This window comes from Hyla sarda, chromosome 1, assembly GCF_029499605.1.
Source record: "Hyla sarda isolate aHylSar1 chromosome 1, aHylSar1.hap1, whole genome shotgun sequence".
Taxonomy (NCBI): domain Eukaryota; kingdom Metazoa; phylum Chordata; class Amphibia; order Anura; family Hylidae; genus Hyla; species Hyla sarda.
In genome coordinates, this window is record NC_079189.1 from 598,955,388 (window position 1) to 598,974,144 (window position 18,757).

At 44.6% G+C, this 18,757-nt stretch overlaps 1 protein-coding gene across 4 annotated transcripts in view; it reads right to left on the reverse strand.

The window, feature by feature from the left end:
- IL31RA (interleukin 31 receptor A) overlaps window positions 1-18,132 on the reverse strand; it is a 64,189-nt gene extending 46,057 nt beyond the window's left edge. For 2 of the 4 annotated variants that reach the window (XM_056547563.1, XM_056547545.1), the window contains exon 1: window positions 2,470-2,714. In XM_056547563.1, coding sequence (XP_056403538.1) covers window positions 2,470-2,479 — 10 coding nt within the window. In that variant the 5' untranslated portion in view covers window positions 2,480-2,714. Of the gene's footprint in view, window positions 1-2,469; window positions 2,715-18,027 lie in introns of those variants that run through there. The other 2 variants (XM_056547553.1, XM_056547569.1) reach the window with 2 other exon arrangements.
- Window positions 18,133-18,757: the final 625 nt, after the last annotated feature.

The following is an 18,757-nucleotide window of genomic DNA, read 5'->3' on the forward strand; positions in this document are numbered from 1 at the left end:
TTTTGCATTTTCGTTTTTTTCCTCCTCGCCTTCTAAAAATCATAACTCTCCTATATTTCCATCCACAGACCCATATGAGGGCTTGTTTTTTGCGTCACCAATTGTACTTTGTAAAAACATCACTTGTTTTACCATAAAATGTACGCGCAACCAAACAAATATTATTTATGTGGCAAAATTTAAAAGAAAAACGCAATTTAGCAAATTTTGGAAGGTTTTGTTTTCACGCTGTACACTTTATGGTAAAAAAAAGCATGTTTTCTTTATTCTGTGGGTCAATATGATTAAAATGATACCCATGATTATATTCTTTACTATAATTGTACCGCTTAAAAAAAAATCTCAAACCATTTTAATAAAATTAATATGTTTGAAATTGCCCTATTTTGATCACCTATAACTTTCTCATTTTTCCGTATATGGGGCGGTATGAGGGCTAATTTTTTGCACCATGATCTGTAGTTTTTATCAGTACCACTTTTGCTTAGGTTTAAATGTTTATTAATTTTTTATAAAAAATTTTTGGAATAAAATGTGCCAAAAAAGCAGCAATTTTGGACTTTTTAATTTTTTGACGTTTACGCCGTTCACCGTACGGGATGATTAACAATATGTTTTAATAGTTCAGACTTTTACACATGCGGTGATACCAAATATGTGTATTCATTTTTTTATTACGCTTTTTTGGGGGTAAAATTGGAAAAACAACGTTTTACTTTTTTATTGGGGGAGAGGATTTTTCTAATTTTGTAACTTTTTTATTTTACATTTTTTAACTTTTTTTTTTAACCCTTTTTATGTCCCCATAGGGGATTATTCATGGCAATCATTTGATTACTAATACTGTGCAGTTCTATGTATAGGACACAGCACTGCTCAGTATTATCGGTCATCTTCTGCTCTGGTCTGCACTATCTCAGACCAGAGCAGAAGACCCCAGGAGACGGCCGGAGCCAGGTGAGGGGACCTCCGGCCGCCATGCTGGATGGTCGGATTCCCGCGGCAGCGCTGCGGGCGATCCGATCATCCATTCAAAGTACCGCACTGCCGCAGATGCCGTGATCTGTATTGATCACGGCATCTGAGGGGTTAACGGCGGACATCCGCGCAATCGCGGATGTCCGCCATTACTGGCGGGTCCCTGGCTGCTGATAGATCATGTCGGTGTGTAAATGTACGTCATGGTGCGCCAAGTACCACGACGTACATTTACGTCCATTGTCGTTAAGGGTATTCCAGGAAAAAAACTTTTTTATATATATCAACTGGCTCCAGAAAGTTAAACAGATTTGTAAATTATTTCTATTAAAAAATATTAATCCTTTCAGTACTGATGAGCTGCTGAAGTTGAGTTGTTCTTTTCTGTCTAAGTGCTCTCTGATGACACGTGTCTAGGGAACCGCCCAGTTTAGAAGCAAATCCCCATAGCAAACCTCTTCTACTCTGTGCAGTCCCCGAGACAAGCAGAGATGCCAGCAGAGAGCACTGTTACCAGACAGAAAACAACAACTCAACTTCAGCAGCTGATAATTATTGAAAGGATTAAGATTTTTTAATAGAAGTAATTTACAAATTTGTTAAAATTTCTGGAGCCAGTTGATATATATATATATATATATATATATATATATTTATATATATAGTAGCAAATAGGCAGCAGCAACTCTATAAAGTGCAAAAAAGTGGATTTTATTCACACAACGTTTTATGGATCCCTGAACCTGGGCTCTATGCTGACGGCACCCGTGCACTATATACTGGGGATGTGCTGCTCTCCTTTTGCTATATATATATATATATATATATATATATATATATATATATTTAAAAAGTTTTTTCCTGGAATACCCCTTTAAAGGGGTAGTCCAGTGGTGAAAAACGTATCCCCTATCCTAAGGATAGTACGGGGGCCAGGCTCTCCGGCCAGATAGCGGGTGTTGACCCCCGCATGAAGCGACGGCCGACACGCCCCCTCAATACATCTCTATGGCAGAACAGTAGATTGTTGAAGGCAAGTTGTATTGAGGGGGCGTGTCGGCCGCCGCTTCGTGCGGGGGTCTACACCCGCTATCTGGCCGGAGAGCCTGGCCCCTGTACAGAGAGATCGCAGGGGGCCCCAGCGGTCGGACCCCCCGCGATCTCAAACTTATCCCCTATCCTTAGGATAGGGGATAAGTTGTTCACCACTGGGTCACCACTGGACTACTCCTTTAATGTTGATCTGATGTTTTCATGGTTAAGAGGTTCTGCAGCTCCGTAGTGGTATAAGGACAGTCAGGAGACACAAAAAGGAGTTCACACTTTATAAGCTGACTCCATTTGTTTCAATATGCTGCATAAAGTCTAGAAGTATTTTCACGTTTTTGCTTCACATCCCCAAAAACAGGAATAAAGTCTAAAAGAATCCGGAATACCTATGCAAGAATAAAGTAAGACAAGCTCCTGTGTGGAGGCTGCGGAGGCGCTTACCTTTCTCCATCCCACCTGCAATGATGATCTCATTTTTCAGGACTGTATTCAGTATTCTTTGCACTGTTATAATGGCTGGTCACACTGGAGGAAACTCTATTACAGTTAACAAAAACAAAAAAAAGAGAAAAATGGGAAGTTGCACAATGCGCTGTTTGTTTCAAAACATCCAGGAAACAGAGAGGATTGCAGCAAGAGACTGTATCCTGCTGGGGAAAGAAGAAAGCACAAGAATAAAGCGCACAACATAGCAAGGTAATGGATACAATCTCCAGATACTTACTGAGAATTTGAAGTGTTAGTGACCACTACCAACCCCACCCAAGTGAGATTGCATGGAGCTTAGTAGTGGCAATATCATGGCTGGTCAGGGGGTGCCTATAGAGTAGTGTTGCTCACGAATATTCGCAATTCGAACATTCGTCACAAATATTGCATATTCGCCAATATTACGAATTTTGCGATTAAAATTCGCTATTACGAATATTCGTCTTTTTTTCCAAACTGTTTTTTTAAAAACTGAGCACATTGTAGGGATCTCCTTTGACTGATAAATGCAATGCTTGTATCATTTCATTAAAGACCAAGGGATGAGACTGTGAGGCGAGAGGTTTATGCATGCGAATATTCTCATTGCGTTCGGCAAAGTATTGCGTTCGCAATACGAATATTTGTGGAAATTTCACCCTACTTATGCCTGTGAGCCAATGAGAGTTCTGCAAGCACAGTTGTCAGAGCTTAGCAACGTCCCTAGCAACGTCCCTCGCATGATGTTATAGCGCGCATGCGCAGACGAGCGAAATTTCGCTATTAATTTCGCATTCGCAATAGCGAATTTTCGCAATTCAAAAAAACGTTACGAATATAAAGAATATTCGAATTTCACCAATATGGGACGAATATTCGTCCTCATATTCGCGAAATATAGCGAATTCGAATATGGCATATGCCGCTCATCACTACTATAGAGTTAGTAGTAATGGCAGCATGGCTGGCCGTGGGGGGGGCTATAGGGTTAGTAGTGATGACAATATGTTTGGGCAGGGGATGGCCTGCAGGGTTGGTAGTGATGATAGCATGGCTAGCTGGGGGGTGGGTGCAAATAGGGTTAGTAGTGAGATTGCATACCTGGTCAGGGGGGCTATAGGGTCGGTAGTGATGACAGCCCAGAGGTGCCTATAGGGATAGTTGTGAGATTGCATGGCCAGTCAGGGGTGCCTATATATCAGTGATAATAGCATGACTAGCAAGGGGTGCCTATAGGGTTAGTATTGATGATCACATGGCCAGCTAGGGGTCCCTATAGGATTTGTACTGATAATAGCATAGTTGGCCAGGGGTTCCTATAGGGGTAGTAGTGATGACATCATGGCCAGTGGTGCCTTTTGAGTTAGAAGTGATGATAGCATGACTGACTAGGGCTCACTATAGGGTTAGTACGGATGAAAGCATGGATGGCCAGGAAGGGATGCATATAGTATTAGTAGTGAAAACATCTGACAACGAGAGAGATCACAAGACTATCAGTGTCTGCAGAGGGGACAGATCCCACAGGACTGTATCGGTGTCTGCAGAAGAGAGAGATCACACAAGACTGTATTGGTGTCTGCAGAGGGGAGAGATCACACAAGACTGTATCGGTGTCTGCAGAGGAGAGAGATCACACCGGATTGTATCGGTGTCTGCAGAGAAGAGATCCCACAGGACTGTATTAGTGTCTGCAGAGAAGAGATCACACAGGACTGTATCGGTGTCTGCAGAGGAGAGAGATCACACAAGATTGTATCAGTTTCTGCAGAGGAGAGAGATCACACAGGACTGTATCAGTGTCTGCAGAGAAGAGATCCCACAGGACTGTATCGGTGTCTGCAGAGGAGAGAGATCACACAGGACTGTATTGGTGCCTGCAGAGGGGAGAGATCACACAGGGTTGCATCGGTGTGTGCAGAGGAGAGAGATCACACAGGATTGTATTGGTGTCTGCAGAGGAGAGAGATCACACAGGACTATCGGTGTCTGCAGAGGAGCGAGATCACACAGGATTGTATTGGTGTCTGCAGAAGAGAGAGATCACACAGGATTGTATCAGTGTCTGCAGAGGGGAGAGATCACACAGGATTGTATTGGTGTCTGCAGAGGAGAGAGATCACACAGGATTGTATTGGCGTCTGCAGAGGAGAGAGATCACACAAGACTGTATCAGTGTCTGCAGAGGGGAGAGATCACACAAGACTGTATCGGTGTCTGCAGAGGAGAGAGATCACACACGACTGTATCGGTGTCTGCAAAGGAGAGAGATCACACAGGATTGTATCAGTGTCTGCAGAGGAGAGAGATCACACAAGATTGTATCAGTTTCTGCAGAGGAGAGAGATCACACAGGACTGTATCAGTGTCTGCAGAGAAGAGATCCCACAGGACTGTATCGGTGTCTGCAGAGGGGAGAGATCACACAGGACTGTATCAGTGTCTGCAGAGGGGAGAGATCACACAGGATTGTATCAGTGTCTGCAGAGGAGAGAGATCACACAGGATTGTATCGGTGTCTGCAGAGGAGAGAGATCACACACGACTGTATCGGTGTCTGCAAAGGAGAGAGATCACACAGGATTGTATCAGTGTCTGCAGAGGAGAGAGATCACACAAGATTGTATCAGTTTCTGCAGAGGAGAGAGATCACACAGGACTGTATCAGTGTCTGCAGAGAAGAGATCCCACAGGACTGTATCGGTGTCTGCAGAGGAGAGAGATCAGACAAGACTGTATCGGTGTCTGCAGAGGAGAGAGATCACACAATACTGTATCGGTGTCTGCAGAGGAGAGAGATCACACAGGACTGTATTGGTGTCTGCAGAGGGGAGAGATCACACAGGGTTGCATCGGTGTGTGCAGAGGAGAGAGATCACACAGGATTGTATTGGTGTCTGCAGAGGAGAGAGATCACACAGGACTATCGGTGTCTGCAGTGGAGAGAGATCACACAGGATTGTATTGGTGTCTGCAGAAGAGAGAGATCACACAGGATTGTATCAGTGTCTGCAGAGGGGAGAGATCACACAGGATTGTATTGGTGTCTGCAGAGGAGAGAGATCACACAGGATTGTATTGGTGTCTGCAGAGGAGAGAGATCACACAAGACTGTATCAGTGTCTGCAGAGGGGAGAGATCACACAAGACTGTATCGGTGTCTGCAGAGGGGAGAGATCACACAGGATTGTATCAGTGTCTGCAGAGGAGAGAGATCACACAGGATTGTATCGGTGTCTGCAGAGGAGAGAGATCACACCGGATTGTATTGGTGTCTGCAGAGGGGAGAGATCACACAAGACTGTATTGGTGTCTGCAGAGGAGAGAGATCACACAGGACTGTATCGGTGTCTGCAGAGGAGAGAGATCACACAGGACTGTATCGGTGTCTGCAGAGGAGAGAGATCACACAGGATTGTATTAGTGTCTTCAGAGGAGAGAGATCACACAAGACTGTATCGGTGTCTGCAGAGGAGAGAGATCACACAGGATTGTATTAATGTCTGCAGAGGAGAGAGATCACACAAGACTTTATCAGTGTCTGCAGAGGAGAGAGATCACACAGGACTGTATCGGTGTCTGCAGAGGAAAGAGATCACACCGGACTGTATTGGTGTCTGCAGAGGAGAGAGATCACACAGGATTGTATCAGTGTCTGCAGAGGGGAGAGATCACACAGGACTGTATCGGTGTCTGCAGAGGAGAGAGATCACACAGGATTGTATCAGTGTCTGCAGAGGAGAGAGATCACACAAGACTGTATCGGTGTCTGCAGAGGAGAGAGATCACACAGGATTGTATCGGTGTTTGCAGAGGGGAGAGATCACACAGGATTGTATCGGTGTCTGCAGAGGAGAGAGATCACACAAGATTGTATCGGTGTCTGCAGAGGAGAGAGATCACACAGGACTGTATCGGTGTCTGCAGAGGGGAGAGATCACACAGGACTGTATTGGTGTCTGCAGAGAAGAGAGATCACACAGGACTGTATCGGTGTCTGCAGAGGAGAGAGATCACACAGGACTGTATCGGTGTCTGCAGTGGGGAGAGATCACACAGGATTGTATTAGTTTCTGCAGAGGAGAGAGATCACACAGGATTATATCAGTGTCTGCAGAGGAGAGAGATCACACAGGATTGTATCGGTGTCTGCAGAGGAGAGAGATCACACAAGACTGTATCGGTGTCTGCAGAGGAGAGAGATCACACAGGATTGTATTAATGTCTGCAGAGGAGAGAGATCACACAAGACTTTATCGGTGTCTGCAGAGGAGAGAGATCACACAGGACTGTATTAGTGTCTGCAGAGGAGAGAGATTACACAGGATTGTATCGAGTGTCTGCAGAGGAGAGAGATCACACAGGACTGTATCGGTGTCTGCAGAGGGGAGAGACCCGTCCAGAGGAAAAGTTGGCCATAGCAACTACATGTCCTTCTATTGGCCAGCCATGTCCCCTCGTCATCGTGTGGCACACGTGGTCATGTGACCCGTTCCGGTCACATGCCAGCGTGTGTCTTCATGCTGTGGCGCCGGGATGGTTACGCTTCATGCCCTCCTATTGGCCAGCCGGATCTATGCATGAGGTAATGCACCTGATGTTTATTACCACTCTGTCTGGCATAGGTGCTTTTAGGTGTCAGTCAGTTAGCTCTTTACCTGTGATTGGTTCCCCCATACTATTAATACAGCACCACTAGTCAGTATTAGCCACACCCCCTGACAAAGCGCAGTAGCGCGAAACGTACGTTCGGGTAAGTGCAGGCGGCATCTGGCTCTACATTGGGTTATTCTTATGGTTTTATATATTCATTTGTGTAGTCTACACCATTGTGATTTATACTATTACATGTACTATATTGTTGGTATATAGCCTTTTGCCTACTGCATTCTTTTAGTCCTGTGCACCATACTTATGTACTTTGATTTTATTCATATCTGTATATTTATTCAATAAAAATTTGTATTTTTCAGTATTTTGTGTATTGCTGATATTTATTTAGGCGAAACGCTATTTCAGCAATCTATACTTGTATATGTTTGGTGACCCCCTCAAGGAACGTAACAAGGGGTGCAGTAAGCCATAAGACCTCACAGGTGTTTCACTACTTCTTGTTAAAGTTGGATGTGTAAATGAAAAAAAAAAATGTTTTTCCCACTAAAATGCAGGTTTTTTTCCCCCCAAATTTTACATTTTTACAAGGGGTAAAAGGAGAAAATGACCCCAAAAATTTGTAACTCCATTTCTTCTGAGTATGGAAATACCCCAAGTATGGACGTCAAGTGCTCTGCTGGCGAACTACAATGCTCAGAAGAGGAGCGCCATTGAGCTTTTGGAAAGAGAATTTGGTTGGAATGGAAGTCAGGGGCCATGTGCATTTACAAAGCCCCCCGTGGTGCCAGAACAGTGGACCCCCCCCCCCCCCCCCCATGTGACCACATTTTGGAAACTACACCCCTAACAGAATCTAATAAGGGGTACAGTGAGTATTTACAGGGATTTGGAAATCCTATAGGCCGACGCCCGGGACAAGTAGTCTTGGGTGCCGGGCAGGTGAATTGTTTATAGATTTAGCCCTGTATCGGGGGAGCAGGGACAGACAGACTTCCCCCTTATTTTTCTTTAATGCCGGTGTGAGGCGCAGGAGCTGCTCAGAGTGTATGGAGGGGGCGGCGGCCTCCAGCTGACTGCAGAGCCCCCTTATCTCCCCTCCCGGAGGATGGACGGAGCTCAGAAGACACAGCAGGGTGAGAGGATGTAGACAGCTCCGTGCACAGCTCCATCCCCCACACACAGCTCTATCCCTCCCCTCCCCCTGCTCTGTCTAGACAGGACCTAATCCACCACGGGGCGGTTGCTTGTTTGCACGGGGAAAACACAGAGCGGGGGAGGGGAGGGGGAGGACGGAAATGTCACCTCACACCGGCCGGGACTACAGCTCTGATGTCCACTCATGGCGGCTCAGGTGAGGAGGCCGAGAATACAGGCGGTGGCAGGAAGGGTGGTTGTATATGTAGGGAGTGAGTGTATGTGTGATGTGTGTATGTAATGTATGATGGGGGGGCAGCGGCAGGTGTATGTATGATGTGTGCATATGTATGGTGTATATCAGTGTTTCCCAACCAGGGTGCCTCCAGCTGTTGCAAAACTACAGGGCATGCTGGGAGTTGTAGTTTTGCAACAGCTGGAGGCACCCTGGTTGGGAAACACTGGTGGATATGTATGGTGTGAGTGTATGATGTCTATGTGTGATGTGTATGTAATGTATAATGTGTGTATAATGTCTAAGTGTGATGTGTGTGTGATGTGTGTGATGTATGATGTGGGGTGGGCAGCAGCAGGTGTATGTATGATGTGTGTATATGTATGATGCATATGTATGGTGTGAGTGTATGTGTGTATGTAATGTATGATGTGTGTATGTATGTGATGTATAATGTGGGGTGGGCAGCGGCAGGTGTATGTATGATGTGCGCATATGTATGGTGTAAGTGTATGTGTGTATGTAATGTATGATGTGGGGTGGGCAGCGGCAGGTGTATGTATGATGTGTGTATATGTATGATGCATATGTATGGTGTGAGTGTATGTGTGTATGTAATGTATGATGTGTGTATGTATGTGATGTATAATGTGGGGTGGGCAGCGGCAGGTGTATGTATGATGTGCGCATATGTATGGTGTAAGTGTATGTGTGTATGTAATGTATGATGTGGGGTGGGCAGCGGCAGGTGTATGTATGATGTGTGTATATGTATGATGCATATGTATGGTGTGAGTGTATGTGTGTATGTAATGTATGATGTGTGTATGTATGTGATGTATAATGTGGGGTGGGCAGCGGCAGGTGTATGTATGATGTGCGCATATGTATGGTGTAAGTGTATGTGTGTATGTAATGTATGATGTGGGGTGGGCAGCGGCAGGTGTATGTATGATGTGTGTATATGTATGATGCATATGTATGGTGTGAGTGTATGTGTGTATGTAATGTATGATGTGTGTATGTATGTGATGTATAATGTGGGGTGGGCAGCGGCAGGTGTATGTATGATGTGCGCATATGTATGGTGTAAGTGTATGTGTGTATGTAATGTATGATGTGGGGTGGGCAGCGGCAGGTGTATGTATGATGTGTGTATATGTATGATGCATATGTATGGTGTGAGTGTATGTGTGTATGTAATGTATGATGTGTGTATGTATGTGATGTATAATGTGGGGTGGGCAGCGGCAGGTGTATGTATGATGTGCGCATATGTATGGTGTAAGTGTATGTGTGTATGTAATGTATGATGTGGGGTGGGCAGCGGCAGGTGTATGTATGATGTGTGTATATGTATGATGCATATGTATGGTGTGAGTGTATGTGTGTATGTAATGTATGATGTGTGTATGTATGTGATGTATAATGTGGGGTGGGCAGCGGCAGGTGTATGTATGATGTGCGCATATGTATGGTGTATATGTATGGTGTAAGTGTATGTATGTATGTAATGTATGATGTGGGGGGGGCAGTGGCGGGGGTGTGTGTGTATGTATGTATATGGGGGCAGTGGCTGGTGCATGTATGATGTGTATGCATGAATGTTTTGTATAGGAGCGGACTGTCACATCAGGCATTAGGGCAGTTGTACCATCTAATTTTATTTTTAGTGGCCCCCGCACTAAATTGCACCCCCAGAATCCCGCCCCCTTCATACTCACCCGACGACCAAGAGCCCCACGGATGCAGACAAACACGCCCGAACCAAAACTACAACTCCCAGCATGTTGGACCATAACCTAAACTGTAGAACTATACAGTGTAACATGCTGGGAGTTGTAGTTTTGGTTCGGGTCAGCTGCAGAGCCATAGGCTGCATCAGGGCATGCTGGGTGTTGTAGTTACTAACTGTAATTCCCAGTATTCCTTGACACAGACTATGGCTCTGCAGCTGACACGAACCAAAACTACAACTCCCAGCATGTTACACAATAACCTTAACTGTACTATACAGTGCAACATGCTGCAACACCCACAGAACCATAGACTGTATCAGGGCATGCTGGGAGTTGTAGTTATCTAGTAACTAAATGCAACTTCCAGCATTTTCTGACACAAAATGCACCATATAAACTGGAGAAGCAGAACCCCCCCCCCCCCCCTATTTTAAAAAGTGCGTATACATGTGAATAAGCCCCTTTCCTAATAAAAGTTTCCAATTTTCTTTAAATAAAAATAATGTACAAAAATAAACATAAGTGGTATCGCTACATGTGGAAATGTCCAGACTATTAAAATATAATGTTAATTAAACCGTACGGTGAACGGTGTAAATGTAAATAATAGTCCAGAATTGCTCATTTTTGGTCACTTCATATGAGAAATATTTTATAAGGTGATCAAAAAGTTACATGTAGACTTTTCTGTGGTTGCCTCGGGTGTAAGAGGATCTACAGCTCTCCGGCCGCTAATATCCTGACATACTGCGATCACCTATTAACCCATTAGATCACCGCTGTCAGCAGTGTCTAAAGGATCTTATATCCATCCCTGGTGGTCTAGTGGGGGGGATCAGACTATTTTGGTGGAAATTATTTTATCTGCCAGGACAAGTAGATTGTGTTCTGCTTTAGTCCCTTGGACAAGAACTGCAAATCCCAGCATGCCCGAACAGCTTTCTCAGCGTGCTGGGAGTTGTAGTTGCGTACCTCCAGCTGTTGCATTACTAAATCTCCCAGCATGCCCTTCGGCGATTAGTACATGCTGGGAGGAGTAGTTTTGAAACAGCTGGAGGTTTGTCCACCAGTATTTTAGTGAATTTGTTTTTTGTCATTTTCAAAAGGGAAAATAGGAAAAAAAAGCCCTAAAAAATTTGTAACCCCATTTCTTCTGAGTAAGAATATACACCATATTTGGATGTAAAGTGCTCTGCGGGCGGACTACAATGCTCAGAAGAGGAGTGCCCGATGGGCACTCCTCTTCTGAGCATTGTAGTCCGCCCGCAGAGCACTTTACATCCAAATATGGTGTATATTCTTACTCAGAAGAAATGGGGTTACAAATTTTTTAGGGCTTTTTTTTCCTATTTTCCCTTTTGAAAATGACAAAAAACAAATTCACTAAAATACTGGTGGACAAACCTCCAGCTGTTTCAAAACTACTCCTCCCAGCATGTACTAATCGCCGAAGGGCATGCTGGGAGATTTAGTAATGCAACAGCTGGAGGTACGCAACTACAACTCCCAGCACGCTGAGAAAGCTGTTCGGGCATGCTGGGATTTGCAGTTTTTCAACATCTGGAGAGCTACAGTTTAGAGTCCACTGCACAGTGGTCTCTAAACTGTAGCTCTCCAGATGTTGCAAAACTGCAAATCCCAGCATACCCAAACAGCTGTCTGGGCATGCTGGGATTTGCAAACAGCTGTCTGGGCATGCTGGGAGTTGTAGTTTTGCAACATCTGGAGAGCTAGTGTTTAACCCCTTAAGGACACATGACGTACTGGAACGTCATGTGTCCACTCCCGATCTATAACGCGGGGCCACGGCGTGGCCCCGCGTCATAGCGGGTCGGGCCCGGCCTCTAACAACGGCCGGGACCCGTGGCTAATAGCGCGCGGCATTGATCGCTGTGCCGCGCGCTATTAACCCTTTAGACGCGGCGTTCAAAGTTGAACGCCGCGTCTAAAGTGAAACCGAAAGCATGCCGGCTAGCTCAGTGGGCTGTTCGGGATAGCCGCGGTGAAATCGCGGCATCCCGAACAGCTGACAGGACAGCGGGAGGGCCCCTACCTGCCTCCTCGCTGTCCGATCGCCGAATGACTGCTCAGTGCCTGAGATCCAGGCATGAGCAGTCATGCGGCAGAACCATCGATCACTGGTTTCTTATGAGAAACCAGTGATCAATGTAAAAGATCAGTGTGTGCAGTGTTATAGGTCCCTATGGGACCTATAACACTGCAAAAAAAAAGTGCAAAAAAAAAGTGAATAAACATCATTTAACCCCTTCCCTATTAAAAGTTTGAATCACCCCCCTTTTCCCATAAAAGAAAAAACACAGTGTAAATAAAAATAAAAATAAACATAAATGGTATCGCCGCGTGCGGAAATGTCCGAATTATAAAAATATATCGTTAATTAAACCGCACGGTCAATGGCGTGCGCGCAAAAAAATTCCAAAGTCCAAAATAGTGCATTTTTGGTCACTTTTTATATCATGAAAAAATGAATAAAAAGCGATCAATAAGTCCTATCAATGCAAAAATGGTACCGTTAAAAACTTCAGATCACGGCGCAAAAAATGAGCCCTCATACCGCCCCATACACGGAAAAATAAAAAAGTTATAGGGGTCAGAAGATGACAATTTTAAACGTATTAATTTTCCTGCATGTAGTTATGATTTTTTCCAGAAGTCCGACAAAATCAAACCTATATAAGTAGGGGATCATTTTAATCGTATGGACCTACAGAATACATATCAGGTGTCATTTTTACCGAAAAATGTACTACGTAGAAACGGAAGCCCCCAAAAGTTACAAAACAGCGTTTTTTTAAAATTTTGTCGCACAATGATTTTTTTTCCCGCTTCACCATAGATTTTTGGGCAAAATGACTGACGTCATTACAAAGTAGAATTGGTGGCGCAAAAAATAAGCCATCATATGGATTTTTAGGTGTAAATTTGAAAGAGTTATGATTTTTTAAAGGCAAGGAGCAAAAAACGAAAATGCAAAAACGGAAAAACCTCCGGTCCTTAAGGGGTTAAAGACCACTGTATCCCTCCAGATGCTGCTAGGCAACTCACTGGCTTCCATAGGATTCAGCCGCCCGCCAATCTCCTCCGCCAGCTGCTGTCGACAATGGGTAAGTGAACCGTCGGTGCCGGTGCGTGCTCCTCGGTTTCCCCGTTCTGCCCCGCCTATTCTGGGTGGGCAGAACGGGGAAACAGAAAGTTAACCCCCCCCAATCTACTATTGGTCGACGCTTCTAGACAACCAATAGCAGGGGTGGCACCCCTACTACCTCACCCCTAGCCCTTCACGGGCGATTGCCAACATGGGGGGGGGGGGGGGGGGGGGGTCTGATGGATCAAAAATGGAGCCCCTGGGCCTACACGGTAACAGGCTGGTGTTATTTAGACTGGGGAGGGCCAGTAACAATGGTCCTCACTCACTCTGGTAACATCAGGCTGTTGCTGCTTAGTTGGTATCTGGCTGAGAATGAAAATATGGGGAATCTTATGCGTTTTTAATTTATTTATTGAAAGAAAAAGGGGTAAAATATATATATATGGTTCCCGTATTTTCATTCTTAGCCAAATACCAACCAAGCAGCAACAGCCTGATGTTACCAGAGTAGGCCAAGATCATTGTTACTGGCCCTCCCCAGCCTAAATAACACCAGCCTGTTACCACCTAGGCCCAGGAGCGCTATATTTGATGCTTTGGGCCTGTTGGTACCGGCTCTTCCCGACACGCCTGTGGCGGTGGGTACCAGGGTAATAATTGGGGGTTGGCGCTAGCTGGTTTGTGGCTAACGTTAAGACCCAATTAGTAATGGATTCAGTCTACAAGATAGCTTCCACTACTAAGCCTGAAAATTCAATTATAAAAAAACACAACAATTTTTTATTTTATTTAAAAAAAACTCCCCCCTCAACCCTTTTATTGACATTAAAAAACGCTGGTCCTCGTTGCAGTCCACCGACTGATGTAGTCCTGTGCATTCACGTATCTTAACTGAGGAAAAAAAACAAAAACACGAAAAATGGGTATTTTTTTTGGGGGGGGGGGGGGGGGGGGGGCGCGCTCTCCCCTGGGCAGAGCACACATAATGCAGTGTTTTCCTAAACAAGGAGTCTCCAATTGTTGCTAAACTACAACTCCCATCAGGGGGCTGTAGTTATACAGCTGTAGTCACCCTGTTTGGGAACACACTGCCAGAAAGGCTCAGTTTCCATTATGTAAAACGCATAATGAGAACAGAGCCATACTTACCACCCTGGCTTCAGGCCTGAACTGCATAGCTCCACCCCTAATGATGTCATCACTAAGGGGCAGAGTAGTAAAGGTTGCAGGGGGTCTCAGGAGTGAGACCCAGTGTGATCTGTCCCTTGGACGACTTCTCCCATCATGGGACATTGTGTCCCATGATGGGAGTAGTTGTAGCACCGCAGTGCTGAGGGACAGCTCTTGCACCTTCCCCAGCTGCGGAACTCTATTGGGACTACTACTCCCATAATGGACAGACTCCGTCCATGATGGGAGTTATAGTCCAGGGGCTGAGGTGCAGATCGAAGCAGGTCATTCTCTAGAGACCAGCTGTGATCCGCATTTATTCACTTAAAGCCAGCGACAAACGCGGCTACACTGCGCTACCCCCGGCTCCTGTATACACTGTGATAATCCCCGCCGCCAGAACACGAGAGCTCTGATTGGTAAATAACTATTCACCAATCAGAACTCCCCTGTTCTGGCGGGGATTATGAATAATGAGAGCGTATACAGAAGCCATCGGAGAGCGGAGTAAAGCTACATGTGCCGCCTGTTCCAGTATACGCTCTCATAATTCATAATCCCCGCCGGAACACGGGAGCTGATTGGTTAATATCTATTCACCAATCAGAGCTCCCATGTTCCGGCGGAGGGGATTATGAAATGTGACAGTGTATACAGGAGCGGGCAGCAGTGCAGTGAAGCCGCATGTACCGCCAACTTTTTAAGTTAATAAATGCGGATCGCAGCTGCAATCTGCACCTCAGCCCCAGGACTACAACTCCCATCATGCGGGGGCTGCCCATGATGGGAGTAGCAGTCTTAACAGTCCCAATAAAGTCCCTCAGCACTGCGGTACAACTACTCCCATCATGGGACATTAGTTGTAGTATTGCAGTGCTGAGGGCTGGCTCCTGCATCGTCCGACACTTTCTATGTGTCTTTTCTACCACTGGAAGATTTGTAGTAGATTTAAAAAAATTAAAAAAAAAGCGCAATTGCGCAAAAAATAGAAACATCAACATTTTTTGGCGCAAATGATACATACCAGTCCATTGGATAAAGTGGTGTACGGTACACCAAACAGGTGACAACTTTAGAAAATCATCCACCAAAAAAAAAAAACAGCACAAATGCAAAAAAAAAAAACATCTGTTTTCTGTGTAAAAACGGATGTTATAACGGGTGCTAACTGCTGAATAACGTTAGTCAAAATAACGGGCATATTGGAGGCTACATTAGTGCTTGAACTACTACAACCATCATGGAACAGACTCTGTTCCATGATGGGGGTTGTAGTACAGGGGCTGAGGGAATGATCACACCGTGACTCACTTCTGAGACCTGATGCGATTAGAAGTTATTAAACAGGAGAGCGGACGGCATGCTGCGCTCCCCTGCAATATACAGAGTATTTTACTTTCATTTTTAAATTCCCAGCCGGGAGCCCTGAATGGCCGGTACTGAGGAGCCATTCAGGGGTCCCGGCGAGGTTTTTAAACTTCAGTGTTCCTTACTATATAATCACATTCCCCCCATGTATATATGTATGATTCCCCCCAGCCTGCTGCCCGGCATAGCAGGGACATGCCATTCCATTCATGTAACATAGTTAATAAGGTTGAAAAAAGACCAGAGTCCATCAAGTTCAACCTATATCCCCAAGTCACTACCGAGTTGATCCAGAGGAAGGCAAAAAAAAAAAACCTCATACTAGAGGTAAAAATTTCTTCCTGACTCAAAATATGGCATCAGAATAAATCCCTGGATCAACGTTCTGTCCCTATAAATCTACTATCCATAACCAGCAATAATGTTGTTCTCCAAAAATGCATCCAGACTCATTTTGAATTCTATTACAGAGTTCCCCATGACCATCTCCTCTGGCAGAGTTCCACAGTTTCACTGCTCTTACAGTAAAGAGCCCCCGTCTGTGCTGGTGTAGAAACCTTCTTTCCTGTAGACGTAGAGGATGCCCCCTTGTTATATATACAGTCCTGGGTATAAATAGATCATGCGAGAGATCTCTCAGTACATGGTCAGGGTACTGAGTGATATATATTTTTTTGATGGATCTGCTGGGTACCCTTTAAAGTAAAATACATCGCAGGGGAGTGTACCATGCCGACCTCCCCCATTTAACCTAAGGACGCAGGGCGTACCTGTACGTCCTGCGACCGATATTTAAAACAGGGTCACGCCGTGACCCCGGGTCAGTCCCGGCGGCTTATGATAGCCGGGACCCTGGGCTAATAGTGCGCAGCACTGATCGTTGTGTCGCGCGCTATTAACCCTTTAGATGCAACGATCAAAGTTGATCGCTGCATCTAAAACGGAAGTAAAAGCTTCCCGGCAGCTCAGTCGGGCTGATCAGGACTATCGCGAGCAGAGGCCCCCTTACCTTGCTCCGTCACGTCCGATTGCTAGAAAGCCTGAGCTACAGGCTTGAGCAATCAACCCCCTATAATGCTGACCCATGCAAAGCAGTGGCTTTACAGGGATCAGTGTAAAAGATCAGTGTGTGCAGTGTTATAGCCCCCTATGGGAGCTATAACACTGCAAAATAAAAGTGAAAACAAAAGTTAATAAAGGACAATTAACCCTTTCTCTAAAAAGTTTGAATCCCCCCCCTTTTCCCATAAAAAAAAAAAAATAAATAAACATATGAATGAATAAAAAGCGATCAAAAATTCCGATCAATACAAACATGGTATCGATAAAAACAGCGCAAAAAATGAGCCCTCATACCGTCCCGTACGCGGAAAAATAAAAAAAGTTATAGGGGTCAGAAGATGAGAATTTTTTACGTATAAATTTTCCTGCATGTAGTTATGATTTTTTTCAGAAGTACGACAAAATCAAACCTATATAAGTAGGGGATCATTTTAACCGTATGGACCTACAGAATAAAGAGAAGGTGTCATTTTTATCGAAAAATGGACTGCATAGAAACGAAAGCCTCCCATAGTTACAAAATGAAATTTTTTCAATTTTGTCGCGCTAATTTTTTTTCCAGTTTCACCATGGATTTTGGGGTAAAATGACTAATGACACTGCAAAGTAGAATTGGTGGCACAAAAAATAAGCCATCATATGGAATTTTAGGTGCAAATTTGAAAGCATTAGGATTTTTAGAAGGTGGTGAGGAAAAAAAGAAAATGCAAAAACTGAAAAACGCTGAGTCATTAAGGGGTTAATAACTTCTAATCGCATCGGGTCTTCTGAGACTCAGTGTGATCAATCCCTCAGCCCCTGCACTACAACCCCCATCTTGGAACAGTGTTCCATGATGGGGGTAGTAGTAGTACAAACACTAATGTAGCCTCCGCAGCTGTCTGCAGACACTCGCAGCCAGGGAATTACTACTACTCCCATCATGGAAACAAGTCTGTTTCATGATGGGAGTAGTAGTCCCTCAGCACTGCAGGAGTCTGCTGATGTCACCTCTTCTGAGCATGCTCAGAAGTAACGATTATTATAAACCAGGTGCAAACAGATGACAAAGGCTCATCCGTTTGCCATAGACTTCAATGAAATAACGGCCATTCATTTACCCGTTTCTTGCGACTGTAGAAAAATTAGTTCATGTGCCGTTTATTCTTCCATCACATATAACGTCCGTTATTCATGACGAATTATAACAGGTCATAACGGATAATCAAAAAATCCCATAGGCTTGAATGGGATTTTGTAATGGCCGTTTAACATACGTTTTTAAGGCCTTTTTAACGGAACAACTTTATAGTGTGAAAGGGGTCTTTGCAGACAAGATCACATAGGGTTGTATCATTGTCTAAGTAGAAAAAGAGATATAGTCAAAACCTCAAGGATAACACCAGTGTTTACTGGTACATGATAGAGAATTTGTAGAGAGATCGTGCTTCAATTATATGTTAATTTTATTAAAACAAATACATACAATATAAATGGATCAATCCTGACACAGGGACAGGAAAAATGTAAAAAGGTAAAACAATAATCAGCAAATGAATGCACACTACTACGTCAGAGGATGTTTTGACGTCTCCTCCAGTGTGGCTGCAAAGTACAAGACGCCCGCCAGCGTCACAGCCACACACTTACTAGGTGAGAACTCTGCATCATTTTTTTTCATCTGAACTATTGTGAATTAAAGAAAAGACATCCCATGTATTAAATAATTGTGTATTCTGTCTTACTGTCCCATCAGTGCTGTAGTCACTTGTACGCTCTGCAGTGATGGGTTAAACTATACCCACATTTTTGGCTCTTGAAGCCACTTTAACTGTGGGCTGCTTGGACTGT